Here is an 18692-nt window from a genome sequence, read left to right as displayed (position 1 = left end):
TCATTCTCTATGAAGTTCTGTTAAAAAATTTACAGAAACCTAAAAATGTTTTGTTAAAAAATGTTTTTGTGATTTCTTTTTACATTTTTCTCTTATTTTGTGTTCATTTGATTTGATTTTACTGAGTCATGTTTTCACTGCAGAGGACAATCTGTAAACAGTGTAATGACACGGCAAATGAATACATTCAAAAACGTATTTTAATGGGTCTAAGGAGGATAATTTTTGGAATATCTATATCTATATCTACACCTATATCTATATCTGTGTGTGTGTGTGTGTGTGTGTGTGTGTGTGTGTGTGTGTGTGTGTGTGTGTGTGTGTGTTTGTGGTTTGTGTGTGTGTGTGTGTGTGTGCGTGTGTGTGAGTGTGTGTGTGTACTTTCAAATAATGTTTTTACTGTATTTTTGAACTTTATATATATATATATATATATATATATATGTGTGTGTGTGTGTGTGTGTGTGTGTGTGTGTGTGTGTGTGTGTGTGTGTGTGTGTGTGTGTGTGTGTGTGTGTGCGTGTGTGTGTGTGTGTTTATTGTAATAAGGAAAAACACTTATGTTTATTTTGCGTTGCACTCAAATAGAAAACAAGTTTATAAAGTTAGATGACATGCAGCATAATCGGACTATGTATCATTCTCTTTGGCTCTTCCGATGCATGATCAGCTCATGTGCGCACCTGCCAGGCGTGGCCATTCAGTCAATCCTCTAAATGCTCACTGTATCCTGATTGGTCGAATCACTGCGTGATCAGCACATGAAAACGGAACGGCTGCCTTCAAAAAATAATAGTTAGAATAATAACACCAGTAACGACAACATTTATTAATATTACTTACTTTCAAGTTACAGATTCTTTAAAGGTTAATTTAAAACGACAAATAGCTTGGAAAATTATTTTGTGAAAATCATGATGGTGATTATAGGTGGTGTGAGGGTTTTGTAATAGATTACATCTTTCAGTCTTTTAAAAAGCATCATGAGGCGACAGAAAGAGCGGTAAGTTGATAACCTTGTTATATACAAAGTAATTAATTGATGCTTTAACCGTACTTTGGTAGACATTTCTTCATTAAGTATTTGTTTAATGATGCCATGTTTTTTACAAGTAATATTTGATTATATTTCAGAACGTACAGTTTTAAACGTTTTGGGAAGGTACGTATTATTATTTTCATCACAGGTTATTCGGTAGTTTTATTACTATTTGTCTTTTGAATTAACAATAATATTTATTTAATTATGTATTTATTTAAATAAATTAAGTTATTAACTTTTTGTTTTGTTTAATTTTCTCTTCACAGAGTCGTAAAATCAGGCTCACTTTGCAAGACATACTGACCGTTTTACACGGCCGTGCCACGGATGAAAGTGCGTATCATTCTGATGGCACCTGGGGAACAATTTGCATTTCTTTGCAGGTTTCAAATTCATTATCAAACAGGATAAGACTAAGGAATATATTTTTGTCACACTTGAAGGTAAGTGAACAAAATATAAATGTAAATTATTACACTTTAATTTACAATGTAATTAATGTGTTAACATCAACACAGTTGTTGTAAATAAAATGTATAAATAAATAAATAAAGATTTTTAGTTTTTGGTTGAACTTGTCATGATTGCTCATTGTATAAGGAGCCTCCTGAAGTCAGTCCAGAGGAGAGAGATGTGTTGGAGGCAGAGTCTCCATCCCCCAAGGTTGTTGTTGTTGTTGTTGAAATGCAGTTTATTATATTATATTATATTATATTATATTATATTATATTATATTATATTATAATACATTACTTTCATTTTACTTAACAGTTTTATGTGCATGCCTAGTTTTGTGCCCTGATAACTTGTTTTGCTTTTTGTGTTTCCGCTGAATATCTAAGCCTTCTACCCTGGGCAGTCCGTTCATTACTTTGGAAAGCAACAGAGGGTCTAAGAGCAGAAAAGTGTTGGAGGCAGAGTCTCTGTAACCAAAAGTTGTTGCTATGTTAAATGCACCTACAATTGTAGATTCATTCCTTTTTCAGCAAATAATTTTTTCTATGTTGTTCCTTATTCTTTCTTTTTTTGGTTTATAATTTTTTTTTAAATAATTTTTGGTTGTTTTTTTTAGACATCAAAAGTGTAGAGACTGAAGAACTCAACAGGACATTGCAATTCCTGTAACATTGTTAGATTGCTCTCTGTTGTCCCCCCCCCCCCCCCACTGTACATCTCAGTGTTCTCCTCTGGGAAGTCCTGATGCTCCACTTGACACTGACATTGGGTATGAGGACAAGGATCTGGTGGAGGTTGAGTCATCTTCATCCAAGGTAAAGCCTTTGTGCAATGAAGCATCTTGATGTCTGAGACCAAAGAACTTATTAGGACATTGCAGTTCCTTTTACATTGTGAGATTGCTCTCTGTTGTGCAACAATAACGTTTTTTTTTTCCCACTGTACATCCCAGTGTTCTCCTCTGGGAAGTCCTGATGCTCAACTTGACACTGACATTGTGTATGAGGACAAGGATCTTGTGGAGGTTGAGTCATCTTCATCCAAGGTAAAGCCTTTGTGCAATGAAGCATCTTGATGTCTGAGACCAAAGAACTTATTAGGACATTGCAGTTCCTTTTACATTGTGAGATTGCTCTCTGTTGTGCTACAACAACAATGTTTACTTGTTTTTTCCCCACTGTACATCTCAGTGTTCTCCTCTGGGAAGTCCAGATGCTCCATTTGACACTGACATTGGGTATGAGGACAAGGATCTTGTGGAGGTTGAGTCATCTTCATCCAAGGTAAAGCCTTTGTGCAATGAAGCATCTTGATGTCTGAGACCAAAGAACTTAATAGGACATTGCGATTCCTTTTACATTGTTAGATTGCTCTCTGTTGTGCAACAATAACGTTTTTTTTTCCCACTGTACATCCCAGTGTTCTCCTCTGGGAAGTCCTGATGCTCAACTTGACACTGACATTGTGTATGAGGACAAGGATCTTGTGGAGGTTGAGTCATCTTCATCCAAGGTAAAGCCTTTGTGCAATGAAGCATCTTGATGTCTGAGACCAAAGAACTTAATAGGACATTGCGATTCCTTTTACATTGTTAGATTGCTCTCTGTTGTGCAACAATAACGTTTTTTTTTTCCCACTGTACATCCCAGTGTTCTCCTCTGGGAAGTCCTGATGCTCAACTTGACACTGACATTGTGTATGAGGACAAGGATCTTGTGGAGGTTGAGTCATCTTCATCCAAGGTATAGCCTTTGTGCAATGAAGCATCTTGATGTCTGAGACCAAATAACTTATTAGGACATTGCAGTTCCTTTTACATTGTGAGATTGCTCTCTATTGTGCTAAAACAACAATGTTTACTTGTTTTTTCCCCACTGTACATCTCAGTGTTCTCCTCTGGGAAGTCCTGATGCTCCATTTGACACTAACATTGGGTATGAGGACAAGGATCTTGTGGAGGTTGAGTCATCTTCATCCAAGGTAAAGCCTTTGTGCAATGAAGCATCTTGATGTCTGAGACCAAAGAACTTATTAGGACATTGCGATTCCTTTTACATTGTGAGATTGCTCTCTATTGTGCTAAAACAACAATGTTTACTTGTTTTTTCCCCACTGTACATCTCAGTGTTCTCCTCTGGGAAGTCCTGATGCTCCATTTGACACTGACATTGGGTATGAGGACAAGGATCTTGTGGAGGTTGAGTCACCTTCATCCAAGGTAAATTCTTTGTGCAATGAAGCATCTTGATGTCTGAGACAAAAGAACTTATTAGGACATTGCGATTCCTTTTACATTGTGAGATTGCTCTCTGTTGTGCTACAACAACAATGTTTACTTGTTTTTTCCCCACTGTACATCTCAGTGTTCTCCTCTGGGAAGTCCTGATGCTCCATTTGACACTGACATTGGGTATGAGGACAAGGATCTTGTGGAGGTTGAGTCATCTTCATCCAAGGTAAAGCCTTTGTGCAATGAAGCATCTTGATGTCTGAGACCAAAGAACTTATTAGGACATTGCGATTCCTTTTACATTGTGAGATTGCTCTCTATTGTGCTAAAACAACAATGTTTACTTGTTTTTTCCCCACTGTACATCTCAGTGTTCTCCTCTGGGAAGTCCTGATGCTCCATTTGACACTGACATTGGGTATGAGGACAAGGATCTTGTGGAGGTTGAGTCATCTTCATCCAAGGTATAGCCTTTGTGCAATGAAGCATCTTGATGTCTGAGACCAAAGAACTTATTAGGACATTGCAGTTCCTTTTACATTGTGAGATTGCTCTCTGTTGTGCTACAACAACAATGTTTACTTGTTTTTTTCCCACTGTACATCTCAGTGTTCTCCTCTGGGAAGTCCTGATGCTCCATTTGACACTGACATTGGGTATGGGGACAAGGATCTTGTGGAGGTTGAGTCACCTTCATCCAAGGTAAATTCTTTGTGCAATGAAGCATCTTGATGTCTGAGACCAAAGAACTTATTAGGACATTGCGATTCCTTTTACATTGTGAGATTGCTCTCTATTGTGCTAAAACAACAATGTTTACTTGTTTTTTCCCCACTGTACATCTCAGTGTTCTCCTCTGGGAAGTCCTGATGCTCCATTTGACACTGACATTGGGTATGAGGACAAGGATCTTGTGGAGGTTGAGTCATCTTCATCCAAGGTAAAGCCTTTGTGCAATGAAGCATCTTGATGTCTGAGACAAAAGAACTTATTAGGACATTGCGATTCCTTTTACATTGTGAGATTGCTCTCTGTTGTGCTACAACAACAATGTTTACTTGTTTTTTCCCCACTGTACATCTCAGTGTTCTCCTCTGGGAAGTCCTGATGCTCCATTTGACACTGACATTGGGTATGAGGACAAGGATCTTGTGGAGGTTGAGTCACCTTCATCCAAGGTAAATTCTTTGTGCAATGAAGCATCTTGATGTCTGAGACCAAAGAACTTATTAGGACATTGCAGTTCCTTTTACATTGTTAGATTACTCTCTGTTGTGCTACAACAACGTTTACTTTTTTTTTTCCCACTGTACATCCCAGTGTTCTCCTCTGGGAAGTCATGATGCTCCACTTGACACTGACATTGTGCATGAGGGCAAGGATCTTGTGGAGGTTGAGTCATCTTCATCCAAGGTAAAGCCTTTTTTAAGCAGCTCATCAACTTTTATATGAAGGTAGCATTCACCTGATACATGTATTTGAAAAATTTTATAATTTCTGTGATCATTTAAAATTTAATCATTTTAGAATCCAGAAGTAGGGGAGCGCAGGGCACAACCTAACGCAGGGTTAAATGTAACACAGACCTTTTACATAGTCCGTTAGGATCAAGCAGGTTGTGTTTCTGCTCTTTTTCTCTTGCTGCTTGAAGACGGTCTCCCGCAAATTTGTGTAAAGTTTTGATAATATTTCGTGAAGATACTGGACAAAGATTTGTTTTTACACCATGCAAGTAAATTTTTTCATCATACTTTTTTTTTTTCCGGTTTCTCAGTTGGGTGTACACGTTTCCAAATCTAACTTTATATTCCCTTAATCACTGTCATGTTGGCTCGAACATAGCACCGTTTTGGAACATGTCAGCAATTCCTGGCAACTGTTAGCTAGGCTTAAAATATGTAATACACAGTGGGGTTAGTTATAGCACAGTGTTACAAACAAGCTGGTGCTTTGTTCAGGTTTTGAGCCACTTTTCATTTTTGATTATTTATTCAGACACTTAACTTTGTTGGACTTTTATATATTCAAATAATGTTGGAATTGAAAATGTTTAAAATTTAGTTAACTATGCATTGATCACTTATTTATTTATTAAAAATATGTAATAAACACTTTTAAATTTGATTTTAAGATCATTTGTATTTTTAATAGAATTAAATGCAGCCGCCACACACAAATCAAATTCAATTGCATTTACAATACTTGCAAAACTTTTTTATGTCTATATCCCTGATATTGATCCATAATAGAAGGATGGATGTATGGATATCTATAAATAATATATCTATATAAACTATATAAATAAAATAGTACTGAATTATGTGTTAGACACAAATGTTACAACCCCTTGGTCTGTTACAATTAACCCCGCATATGGGGTAATTTGTAACATTTGCAATTCTGTCACTTTCAGTGTAACTGTACGAAAATCATAGGTCCTAGAAAAGTATTTAAAGTGTTTACTTGTAGCAGAGATGTGTTACTTGTGTAGAAATAATAATAATCTAACATAATTATTTTTTAATTAATTGAGCAAAAACCAAAATGCGTTAGGTTGTGCCTCAAAAAATAAATTTGTTGAAAGTATTAAGTGTTTTTGTAATTGTAACCCAACCCCCCCCCTCCCCCCAACACACACACACACACACACACACACAAAACCAAATCAACATGAATCAATGAAGCTTACCAAATAAAGTTAAAATTTTAAATACAAGTTTAGACTGTTCTACATGGATATGAAGATCCTTCAGATAGGACTAGCAGAAAAACAGTTTTTACGCTTAACTACAGTTAATGTATTTTACAAATTTATTCTTTCATTTAGCTCTCTGAAAGACAGGATTCCAGCCAAGAATCTGAAACAGCTGATAGCCTTTTTTTTCTGCATAAGCTGCCAACAGGCCCATGTTTTTTTTTTATGGACAATAAGGAGTGGAGCGTCCTAAGACAACGACAGGTTGGACACCAATTTAAAGATCTGCAGTGGACAAATATCATATCAAAAGGAATTGAATCTGTACATCCATACTGCAGCATTGCTTTTAAAAGGCACACTGTCAAAACCAAATTATCGAAAAGAAAAGGCCCTTTATTTAATTGCCTGGGATACTGCACATTCTCAGATTGCCCAGTTTGTGTAGAGGTCACTGTGAGGGATGAAAGTACCCTCAAGGCTTGGGTGACATTTCAGGGAGAGGAGGTTTGTCACAGTCTTGATGAATTAAAAAGAAGGTATGTTAGGGCTGATAGCAGAGACATTTTTGGGCAACAACTTCAATCAGTTCTCCCAAGGGCCTTATATTTACAGTGTCTGGACAAAATAGAACCTCAAGTGTTTGAATCCGGATGTAGAGACCAGGCACCTACAGCTGCAGTCCTCAAAAACATTGGCTACATGGCAAGAAATAAACGCAGAAGGCATATGAATGAAACCTTAAGTCTTGTCAAAATGGTGGAGGAAAAAACAGATGAAGACAACGAGGTTCTTCAGAGGGTGCTCTTGCACCCAAAAGGAGTGATGTTGTGGTCAAAAAACACAATCAGACTTTTCCATCGGCGGTGCAGGGATGACATTGTTTATATTGATGCCACAGGGAGCATCGTACAAAAGGCGCAAGGAAAAACTGCACCTTTTTATGTGTACGAGTTGGTGGTGAGGCATCCTATTAAAGGATCCTCCCCCATACCCGTTGCCACCTATGTCACCTGCCAACATACCACTGCATCGGTGTTGTTTTTTTTGGAGTCATTCCAAACTGATTACTACAAGTTGTTTGGAAGTAAATCTGTGAGGAGACCTGTTATGGTTATGTGCGATGGGTCCCTTGTCTTGATGCAAGCTGTTGCATACACCTTTTGCAAACTCACATTGGAGAGCTTGCTCAGCTTGTACTTCGAAATTGTCACTGGAAATTTGAAAGAAGTCATGGACATTCCAGTTCTTCATCGGTGCCTCAGCCACATTATGAAGAACGCAAAAATGTTCTGCAGAAAACAGTAAGTTCATATATATATATATATATATATATATATATATATATATCCACATTTTAGTGTTGTCTTACATGTTTAGTCACATAAAATCATTTATTAACTTTGAAATAAACAATTGAATGGACGTCGTCATGGTTTACATTGGAACTATTCTTTAAAAAGTGAACCATAGAACTCCAAAAACTATTTTTCAAAATATCTTAAAGTAGTGGATGGAGTTCAATAATTGTCTTTATGTTAGAGAAAATTGGTTACACTTTCTTTTAAGCTGTCTTTGTTACACTTTAATTATACATGTGAGTACTGAGTATATGTACTTACAAAAGGATTAGTGTTTGGTTTGGTTTAGTGTTAATTGGTTGTAATTATAGCATTTTTAATAGGTATTACTATAATAACCGCTGTAATAATAATGTACTGTAATAATGTACTGTAACATTTTACAGTGACACTGTAAAATCAATTTGTTAGCAAATTTGTGAATGTGAAAACATAGCTACAGTTATTTCTGCGACATCATAGCTACGGTTATTTCTGCTTGTGTATAGAAGGTCTGTAATGTTACATTACGTTATACCAAAACGAAAACACAAAGTATAAACCAAAAAATGTAAGAAAATTTTAACATTTAATGTAAGCATGATAATAGTAAATTGTTGTCTTTTTCAGAGAGGTTTTTGGTTCAAGTTTTTTTGTCTGTAATAAATGTTAAAATAAAAATTATCTTGTTTATCAGTTGCCCCAAACACTACAAGCTGTCCATGCATCTGTTCGGCCTCCTAACAAGTGCTGCCACACTGTTGGAAATTGACGACATCATTACAAGCATGGCAGTACTGTTCTCAAGTCCTCAGAGTGGTGACATTGTGGAAAAGCACTTCCAAAACCTGCAGAACAGATTGCAAACAATTGGGTTTTATGAAGGCAGCGAGCGTGCAGAAATTGACTTTGAGGTTTGTCTGATTTGTGCAGTGTACAACTGTATGTTTCTGTTTCACTTAAATGTTGCTATAACATTTTTATATCATGGTGTATGATCGTAATGTGACAATCTGCAATTATGTTAGAGAACTGTTGCAAATTTGAGTGACACATGAACTCATGTAGCATTGGCTTTATGTGATGAAATATTGGCCTCGAAAATGGTCAACCATGATTTCATATAGCATCAAGAACTGATACAGTATCTCTTTTCCTTATTTTATGGAACCAAATTTAACTTTATTTGCAGATGACCATGGGACCCACAACATTTCAAAGTCATTTTGAGGAAATTGTGGAAAACGCACCTGTTGATGAAAAGGGGGAGCCAAATGAGTATCATTCACCTACATTCATGCCCAACCTTGTCAAATATTTCCTACCTCAGGCAGTTTTGTGGTCCGGTCTCATGCTGGGTAAGTGACAACATAATTTTTTAGGATAGCTTGGGGAGAGGTTGTGGGATTTGAACAATGGGAAACATTTGACATTGCATTTAAAGGTCTAAATTTGTTACATTAATATAGGTGATCTTGGCCGTCATGGAAAAGGACCAGCTTACAAACATTTCTCCAAGATTTTTAAGCGCTGTAGTCAGTCAGGCACACAGGTACATGTATGATAATGTCTTAAACAAAATTACATGCCCAATATGTGTAGTCTTTAACTCTCAGTAATTATTTTAACCAATAATGTAGAACTACACTGAGGACAACAAGACACAGGGTATAATGGAGAAAAGCCAATGGGATCTGAAAAAAATTAGATTCCAGAGACGTCGTCTCACAAGGCTTGATGACTTTGTGCAGATTTATCAACAATCCCATAATGCTCTCTTAATGGAATTCTCTGACTCTACACGCAAGAGAAAAGTACGTTTATTTAAATGTTTACCTTCAGTATAAGTACTTACCTGTACTTATTTATAAAGTAATTATTCCAATGAATCTGCTTTATTAAAGACGTTCAGGGTAAATGTTGAACGCTGGAGAGAAAGGAAGCCCTCCAAGAAAGGCATCTACGTGTCGCCAATAAAGAAAGGTTTCCCATTCCAGAAAAGAAAAGTGGTATTACATTATCAAATACAATCAAACTTGTCACCCTTCATTGTTCGTTATGGTTTTACTTAAAAACATGACTACTATTTATAGTATACTTTCGAACATTTAAAATGTATTAAATGTTAAAGAGTAATTTCGATGTAAATTAAATAATAAATGAATAATTTCTGATGCCACAAATATAATTTTATTGTATGTGATTTGTGAGCTGTATCTTTCTTTATGTGATGTGAATGGTTAGACTGGAGTCAAAGGAGGCAAAACGGCTCTAAAAGAACCAAAGACTGTGACGGACACCAGCTCGCCTGGACCCAAGCCAGATAAGGTACGACTTTAAAGTTATTCTGAAAGACATTTCTTAAAGAGTTTTACAGTGCATCCAGTGAGCCTTAATCTTCATGTATGTGATGTGAATGGTTAGACTGCAGTCAAAGGAGGCAAAACGGCTCTAAAAGGACCAAAGACTGTGACGGACACCAGCTCGCCTGGACCCAAGTCAGAAAAGGTACGACTTTAATGTTATTTTGAAAGACATTGCTTAAAGAGTTTTACAGTGCATCCAGTGAGCTGTATCTTCCTTTATGTGATGTGAATGGTTAGACTGCAGTCAAAGGAGGCAAAACGGCTCTAAAGGGACCAAAGACTGTGACGGACACCAGCTCGCCTGGACCTAAGCCAGATAAGGTACGACTGTAAAGTTATTCTGAAAGACATTTCTTAAAGAGTTTGCACAGTGCATCCAGTGAGCTGTATTTTCCTGTATGTGATGTGAATGGTTAGACTCCAGTCAAAGGAGGCAAAACGGCTCTAAAAGGACCAAAGACTGTGACGGACACCAGCTCGCCTGGACCCAAGTCAGAAAAGGTACGACTTTAATGTTATTTTGAAAGACATTACTTAAAGAGTTTGCACAGTGCATCCAGTGAGCTGTATTTTCCTGTATGTGATGTGAATGGTTAGACTCCAGTCAAAGGAGGCAAAACGGCTCTAAAAGAACCAAAGACTGTGACGGACACCAGCTCGCCTGGACCCAAGCCAGATAAGGTACGACTTTAAAGTTATTCTGAAAGACATTTCTTAAAGAGTTTTACAGTGCATCCAGTGAGCCTTAATCTTCATGTATGTGATGTGAATGGTTAAACTGCAGTCAAAGGAGGCAAAACGGCTCTAAAAGGACCAAAGACTGTGACGGACACCAGCTCGCCTGGACCCAAGTCAGAAAAGGTACGACTTTAATGTTATTTTGAAAGACATTGCTTAAAGAGTTTGCCCAGTGCATCCAGTGAGCTGTATTTTTCTGTATGTGATGTGAATGGTTAGACTCCAGTCAAAGGAGGCAAAACGGCTCTAAAAGGACCAAAGACTGTGACGGACACCAGCTCGCCTGGACCCAAGTCAGAAAAGGTACGACTTTAATGTTATTTTGAAAGACATTGCTTAAAGAGTTTTACAGTGCATCCAGTGAGCTGTATCTTCCTTTATGTGATGTGAATGGTTAGACTCCAGTCAAAGGAGGCAAAACGGCTCTAAAAGGACCAAAGACTGTGACGGACACCAGCTCGCCTGGACCCAAGTCAGAAAAGGTACGACTTTAATGTTATTTTGAAAGACATTTCTTAAAGAGTTTGCCCAGTGCATCCAGTGAGCTGTATCTTCCTGTATGTGATGTGAATGGTTAGACTCCAGTCAAAGGAGGCAAAACGGCTCTAAAAGGACCAACGACTGTGACGGACACCAGCTCGCCTGGACCCAAGTCAGAAAAGGTACGACTTTAATGTTATTTTGAAAGACATTGCTTAAAGAGTTTGCACAGTGCATCCTGTGAGCTGTATCTTCCTTTATGTGATGTGAATGGTTAGACTGCAGTCAAAGGAGGCAAAACGGCTCTAAAGGGACCAAAGACTGTGACGGACACCAGCTCGCCTGGACCTAAGCCAGATAAGGTACGACTGTAAAGTTATTCTGAAAGACATTTCTTAAAGAGTTTTACAGTGCATCCAGTGAGCCTTAATCTTCATGTATGTGATGTGAATGGTTAGACTCCAGTCAAAGGAGGCAAAACGGCTCTAAAAGGACCAAAGACTGTGACGGGCACCAGCTCGCCTGGACCCAAGCCAGATAAGGTACGACTGTAAAGTTATTCTGAAAGACATTTCTTAAAGAGTTTTACAGTGCATCCAGTGAGCCTTAATCTTCATGTATGTGATGTGAATGGTTAGACTGCAGTCAAAGGAGGCAAAACGGCTCTAAAAGGACCAAAGACTGTGACGGACACCAGCTCGCCTGGACCCAAGTCAGAAAAGGTACGACTTTAATGTTATTTTGAAAGACATTGCTTAAAGAGTTTGCCCAGTGCATCCAGTGAGCTGTATTTTTCTGTATGTGATGTGAATGGTTAGACTCCAGTCAAAGGAGGCAAAACGGCTCTAAAAGAACCAAAGACTGTGACGGACACCAGCTCGCCTGGACCTAAGCCAGATAAGGTCCGACTGTAAAGTTATTCTGAAAGACATTTCTTAAAGAGTTTTACAGTGCATCCAGTGAGCCCTAATCTTCATGTATGTGATGTGAATGGTTAGACTCCAGTCAAAGGAGGCAAAACGGCTCTAAAAGGACCAAAGACTGTGACGGACACCAGCTCGCCTGGACCCAAGCCAGATAAGGTACGACTTTAAAGTTATTCTGAAAGACATTTCTTAAAGAGTTTGCACAGTGCATCCAGTGAGCTGTATCTTCTTTTATGTTATGTGAATGGTTAGACTGCAGTCAAAGGAGGCAAAACGGCTCTAAAAGAACCAAAGACTGTGACGGACACCAGCTCGTCTGGACCCAAATCAGAAAAGGTACGACTTTAATGTTATTTTGAAAGACATTGCTTAAAGAGTTTGCCCAGTGCATCCAGTGAGCTGTATATTTCTGTATGTGATGTGAATGGTTAGACTGCAGTCAAAGGAGGCAAAACGGCTCTAAAAAGACAAAAGACAGCGACGGACACCAGATCGCCTGGACCCAAGTCAGACAAGGTACAACTTTAAATTTATTCTGAAAGACATTGCTTAATGTGTTTTCCCAGTGCATCCACTGAGTTGTATCTTCCTTTATGTGATGTGAACGTTTAGGCTGCAGTCAAAGAAGGCAAAACGGCTTTAAAAGGACCAAAGACTGTGACGGGCACCAGCTCACCTGGACCCAAGTCAGATAAGGTAATACTACTTTGATAAGAATTAATCTAATCAATCTATCACACATTTTTTTTAAAATATATATGTTCCACAGAAACCTTTAAGGAACACAGACATCCCTATCAAACCTGGGAGTACAACAAGGTCTGTAAATAAGAACTATGGACCATGCTGGCAAGGAGCAGACCCCTCCCAAAAAAAATCAGCAGTAAGACTACAAAGGCCTCCTCAGGTCCCAAAACGTAGCAAAATGACTGCTGTTCTCCATCCGCAGCACTGGCTTAGTTGTGATGAAATAGATTTTGCATCATACTTGCTTGCAAGCGAGTACCCTCACATTCATGGGTTTCAGTCAAGTGTTTTATTTAGTGTTTTACATGATGGAGGGATTGTGGGTACTCCAAGCAGCCCATTTGTACAAATTTTACACACTGGTGGCAACCACTGGGTAACTGCTAGCAACCTGTTTTGCAGTGACAATCAGGTTTGCATTTACGACAGTCTTTCGACAATGCTGAACAACAAAGACAAACAAATTTTGTCATGGTTACTTAGGCCAATGGATGACCAATTTACAATTATTCATCCTGCTGTCCAACATCAGTCAAATTCTAGCAACTGTGGTTTGTTTGCAATTGCATTTGCATTTGCATTATGCAGCAACCTTAGGCCAGAAAACTGCAAGTTCCGTGAGGGCCGGTTGAGGACAGAACTTCTAACTTCCTTCAGGAAAGGTAAAATACATTTTAAAACAGAGCCAAGGGTTAGCGTTGAAAATTCTGGACAAACACATGTGGATGTGTACTGCATATGCAGGACTGCACACTGCAGGGAAGTAATGGTTGAATGTTCTTCGTGCAAGGGGTGGTATCATCCTAACTGTGTGAAGATACCCCAAAATGCCATTACTGGGGATGATGATTGGAAATGCCGCAATTGTACTGGCTAAATCTAAATATATATATATATATATATATATATATATATATATATATATATTTTTTTTTTTTCCTAAATACAATTTAGGAAGTTAAATTACTTTATGGAAAGTATGTTTATTTTTTCTTGATAGTGCCCTCGCAACAAGTGTGTGAAATATATTGTGGTTTCAGTTTAGGTTTTCATTTCTTGATTATAAACATTTTTATTGTTTCACTACCATTTAAAATGGTCTATTTAAAGTAGCCATGTAAAGTTAAGCTTTTATTTTATATAAATGTTAATAACAGGGTTTAATGCAAACTTTTTTTTATTTATGTTCGCGTGTGTGGTTTTTTGTGACATGTTTCTAAACGTTGATGTTCTTCATAAAACAAATGGCTTGAATAAACAAATTGCATCTGTGTTTTTTTTTTATCCAAAAGTATCTAAGTAAATAAATGTAAATTACAAAGAAAGTTTAAAACTTTAAACTATCAATGTGAGATAAATGACGTATAAATAATAGTTTTAGTACTGTACAATTTAGTGCTGAGGAGGTCTTTTTACACATCTGAAGTAAATGTAAGTGACATATTACAAAATGCATTTTTTTCCTACTTATTACAAACGAGGTCTTTATGTGCCCCAAAAGTGGAATAATGTGACATTTCTCCAAAATGCTACAGTAAACTGGTTTGATATGAGTTGTCTACACTGTATGGGATGTCCCGTACAAGACCATTAGTTTTTTCTACCTATTAGAAATGAGGTCTTTATGGGCCTCTGAATACAAATAATGTGGCATTTCTCCAAATTGATACAGTAAAATGTTTTGATATGAGGTGTGTATACAGTAGGGGACGTCCCTTACAAGAAATGAACATTAGATTTTTCTACTTATTAGAAATGAGGTCTTTATGGGCCTCTGAAGTCAACTAATGTGACATTTCTCCAAAATGCTACAGTAAAATGTTTTGATATGAGGTGTGTGTACTGTATGGGACGTCCCATACAAGAATCGACCATTAGTTTTTTCTACTTATTAGAAATGAGGAATTTATAGGCCTCTGAAGTTGAATAATATGGCATTTCTCCAAAATGCTACAGTAAAGTGGTTTGATATGAGGTGTGTGTACTGTATGGGACGTCCCATACAAGAATCGACCATTAGTTTTTTCTACTTATTAGAAATGAGGAATTTATAGGCCTCTGAAGTTGAATAATATGGCATTTCTCCAAAATGCTACAGTAAAGTGGTTTGATATGAGGTGTGTGTACTGTATGGGACGTCATGTACAAGAATCCACCATTAGTTTTTTCTACTTATTATTAACGAGTAATTAATGGGCCTCTGAAGTCGAATAATGTGACCTGTCTCCAAAATGCTACAGTAAAATATTTTGATATGGGGTGTGTATACTGTATGGGACGTCCCTTACAAGAACTGACCATTGTTTTTTTCTACTTATTAGAAAATAGGTTTTTATAGGTGTCTAAAGTAGAAGAGAGGCCTATATCTTCAAAACGCTGCAGTAAAATGGCTAGATAATTGGTGAGCACACTCTATGGGACGTCCCGTACATGACCTGACCATTGGTTTTTTCTACTAATTAGAAAATAGGTTTTTATAGGTGTCTAAAGTAGAAGAGAGGCTTATATCTCCAAAACGCTGCAGTAAAATGGCTAGATAATTGGTGTGCACACTCTACGGGACGTCCCGTACATGACCTGACCATTGTTTTTTTGTACTTATTAGAAAATAGGTTTTTATAGGTGTCTAAAGTAGAAGAGAGGCCTATATCTTCAAAACGCTGCAGTAAAATGGCTAGATAATTGGTGAGCACACTCTATGGGACGTCCCGTACATGACCTGACCATTGGTTTTTTCTACTAATTAGAAAATAGGTTTTTATAGGTGTCTAAAGTAGAAGAGAGGCTTATATCTCCAAAACGCTGCAGTAAAATGGCTAGATAATTGGTGTGCACACTCTACGGGACGTCCCGTACATGACCTGGCCATTGGTTTTTTCTACTAATTAGAAAATAGGTTTTTATAGGTGTCTAAAGTAGAAGAGAGGCTTATATCTCCAAAACGCTGCAGTAAAATGGCTAGATAATTGGTGTGCACACTCTACGGGACGTCCCGTACATGACCTGACCATTGTTTTTTTGTACTTATTAGAAATGAGGTTTTTATTTGTGTCTAAAGTAGAAGAGAGGCCTATATCTCCAAAACGCTGCAGTAAAATGGTTAGATAATTGGTGTGCACACTCTACGGGACGTCTCGTACATGACCTGGCCATTGGTTTTTTCTACTTATTTGAAATGAGGTTTTTATTTGTGTCTAAAGTAGAAAAGAGGCCTATATCTCCAAAACGCTGCAGTAAAATTGTTAGATAATTGGTGTGCACACTCTATGGGACGTCCCGTACATGACCTGACCATTGTTTTTTTCTACTTATTAGAAAATAGGTTTTTATTTGTGTCTAAAGTAGAAGAGAGGCCTATATCTCCAAAACGCTGCAGTAAAATGGTTAGATAATTGGTGTGCACACTCTACGGGACGTCCCGTACATGACCTGGCCATTGGTTTTTTATACTAATTCGAAATGAGGTTTTTATTTGTGTCTAAAGTAGAAAAGAGGCCTATATCTCCAAAACGCTGCAGTAAAATGGTTAGATAATTGGTGTGCACACTCTACGGGACGTCCCGTACATGACCTGACCATTGTTTTTTTCTACTTATTAGAAATGAGGTTTTTATTTGTGTCTAAAGTAGAAGAGAGGCCTATATCTCCAAAACGCTGCAGTAAAATGGTTAGATAATTGGTGTGCACACTCTACGGGACGTCCCGTACATGACCTGGCCATTGGTTTTTTCTACTTATTTGAAATGAGGTTTTTATTTGTGTCTAAAGTAGAAAAGAGGCCTATATCTCCAAAACGCTGCAGTAAAATGGTTAGATAATTGGTGTGCACACTCTATGGGACGTCCCGTACATGACCTGGCCATTGGTTTTTTCTACTTATTTGAAATGAGGTTTTTATTTGTGTCTAAAGTAGAAAAGAGGCCTATATCTCCAAAACGCTGCAGTAAAACGGTTAGATAATTGGTGTGCACACTCTATGGGACGTCCCGTACATAACTTGACCATTGTTGTTTTCTACTTATTAGAAAATAGGTTTTTATTTGTGTCTAAAGTAGAAGAGAGGCCTATATCTCCAAAACGCTGCAGTAAAATGGTTAGATAATTGGTGTGCACACTGTATGGGACGTCTCGTACATGACCTGGCCATTGGTTTTTTCTACTTATTTGAAATGAGGTTTTTATTTGTGTCTTAAGTAGAAAAGAGGCCTATATCTCCAAAACGCTGCAGTAAAATTGTTAGATAATTGGTGTGCACACTCTATGGGACGTCCCGTACATGACCTGACCATTGGTTTTTTCTACTAATTAGAAAATAGGTTTTTATAGGTGTCTAAAGTAGAAGAGAGGCTTATATCTCCAAAACGCTGCAGTAAAATGGCTAGATAATTGGTGTGCACACTCTACGGGACGTCCCGTACATGACCTGGCCATTGGTTTTTTCTACTAATTAGAAAATAGGTTTTTATAGGTGTCTAAAGTAGAAGAGAGGCTTATATCTCCAAAACGCTGCAGTAAAATGGCTAGATAATTGGTGTGCACACTCTACGGGACGTCCCGTACATGACCTGACCATTGTTTTTTTGTACTTATTAGAAATGAGGTTTTTATTTGTGTCTAAAGTAGAAGAGAGGCCTATATCTCCAAAACGCTGCAGTAAAATGGTTAGATAATTGGTGTGCACACTCTACGGGACGTCTCGTACATGACCTGGCCATTGGTTTTTTCTACTTATTTGAAATGAGGTTTTTATTTGTGTCTAAAGTAGAAAAGAGGCCTATATCTCCAAAACGCTGCAGTAAAATTGTTAGATAATTGGTGTGCACACTCTATGGGACGTCCCGTACATGACCTGACCATTGTTTTTTTCTACTTATTAGAAAATAGGTTTTTATTTGTGTCTAAAGTAGAAGAGAGGCCTATATCTCCAAAACGCTGCAGTAAAATGGTTAGATAATTGGTGTGCACACTCTACGGGACGTCCCGTACATGACCTGGCCATTGGTTTTTTATACTAATTCGAAATGAGGTTTTTATTTGTGTCTAAAGTAGAAAAGAGGCCTATATCTCCAAAACGCTGCAGTAAAATGGTTAGATAATTGGTGTGCACACTCTACGGGACGTCCCGTACATGACCTGACCATTGTTTTTTTCTACTTATTAGAAATGAGGTTTTTATTTGTGTCTAAAGTAGAAGAGAGGCCTATATCTCCAAAACGCTGCAGTAAAATGGTTAGATAATTGGTGTGCACACTCTACGGGACGTCCCGTACATGACCTGGCCATTGGTTTTTTCTACTTATTTGAAATGAGGTTTTTATTTGTGTCTAAAGTAGAAAAGAGGCCTATATCTCCAAAACGCTGCAGTAAAATGGTTAGATAATTGGTGTGCACACTCTATGGGACGTCCCGTACATGACCTGGCCATTGGTTTTTTCTACTTATTTGAAATGAGGTTTTTATTTGTGTCTAAAGTAGAAAAGAGGCCTATATCTCCAAAACGCTGCAGTAAAACGGTTAGATAATTGGTGTGCACACTCTATGGGACGTCCCGTACATAACTTGACCATTGTTGTTTTCTACTTATTAGAAAATAGGTTTTTATTTGTGTCTAAAGTAGAAGAGAGGCCTATATCTCCAAAACGCTGCAGTAAAATGGTTAGATAATTGGTGTG

The 18692-nt window shown here is 37.7% G+C and overlaps 1 protein-coding gene and 3 long non-coding RNA genes across 4 annotated transcripts; all 4 read left to right on the top strand.

Moving 5' to 3' along the window:
- Positions 1–1830: 1830 nt before the first annotated feature.
- On the top strand, positions 1831–3004 carry LOC148982028 (uncharacterized). The gene is made up of 4 exons (XR_016150676.1): positions 1831–2313; positions 2451–2543; positions 2689–2781; positions 2918–3004. It is a non-coding gene; the product is annotated as an uncharacterized LOC148982028 (long non-coding RNA).
- Positions 3005–3154: 150 nt separating this feature from the next.
- LOC148982027 (uncharacterized) lies at positions 3155–3712 on the top strand. Its single transcript, XR_016150675.1, has 3 exons — positions 3155–3240; positions 3386–3478; positions 3624–3712. It is a non-coding gene; the product is annotated as an uncharacterized LOC148982027 (long non-coding RNA).
- Positions 3713–3859: 147 nt separating this feature from the next.
- On the top strand, positions 3860–4424 carry LOC148982026 (uncharacterized). The gene is made up of 3 exons (XR_016150674.1): positions 3860–3954; positions 4100–4192; positions 4338–4424. It is a non-coding gene; the product is annotated as an uncharacterized LOC148982026 (long non-coding RNA).
- Positions 4425–4573: 149 nt separating this feature from the next.
- On the top strand, positions 4574–13897 carry LOC148982025 (uncharacterized). The gene is made up of 28 exons (XM_089128036.1): positions 4574–4668; positions 4814–4906; positions 5049–5141; positions 6556–7727; positions 8461–8677; positions 8956–9121; positions 9233–9315; positions 9404–9577; positions 9668–9772; positions 10008–10091; positions 10188–10271; positions 10367–10450; positions 10547–10630; positions 10727–10810; positions 10852–10867; positions 10914–10990; positions 11087–11170; positions 11266–11349; positions 11446–11529; positions 11626–11709; positions 11806–11889; positions 11986–12069; positions 12166–12249; positions 12346–12429; positions 12526–12609; positions 12706–12789; positions 12886–12969; positions 13043–13897. The coding sequence occupies exons 4-28, from the start codon at positions 6649–6651 to the stop codon at positions 13895–13897; spliced, it is 4116 nt and encodes a 1371-aa protein (XP_088984162.1). The 5' UTR covers positions 4574–4668; positions 4814–4906; positions 5049–5141; positions 6556–6648.
- Positions 13898–18692: the final 4795 nt, after the last annotated feature.

Source organism: Pimephales promelas, chromosome 3 (assembly GCF_988280905.1).
Source record: "Pimephales promelas chromosome 3, fPimPro1.hap1.1, whole genome shotgun sequence".
Lineage (NCBI taxonomy): Eukaryota > Metazoa > Chordata > Actinopteri > Cypriniformes > Leuciscidae > Pimephales > Pimephales promelas.
Note: the sequence above shows the minus strand (reverse complement) of the source record. Positions and strands in the feature narration are given on the sequence as shown.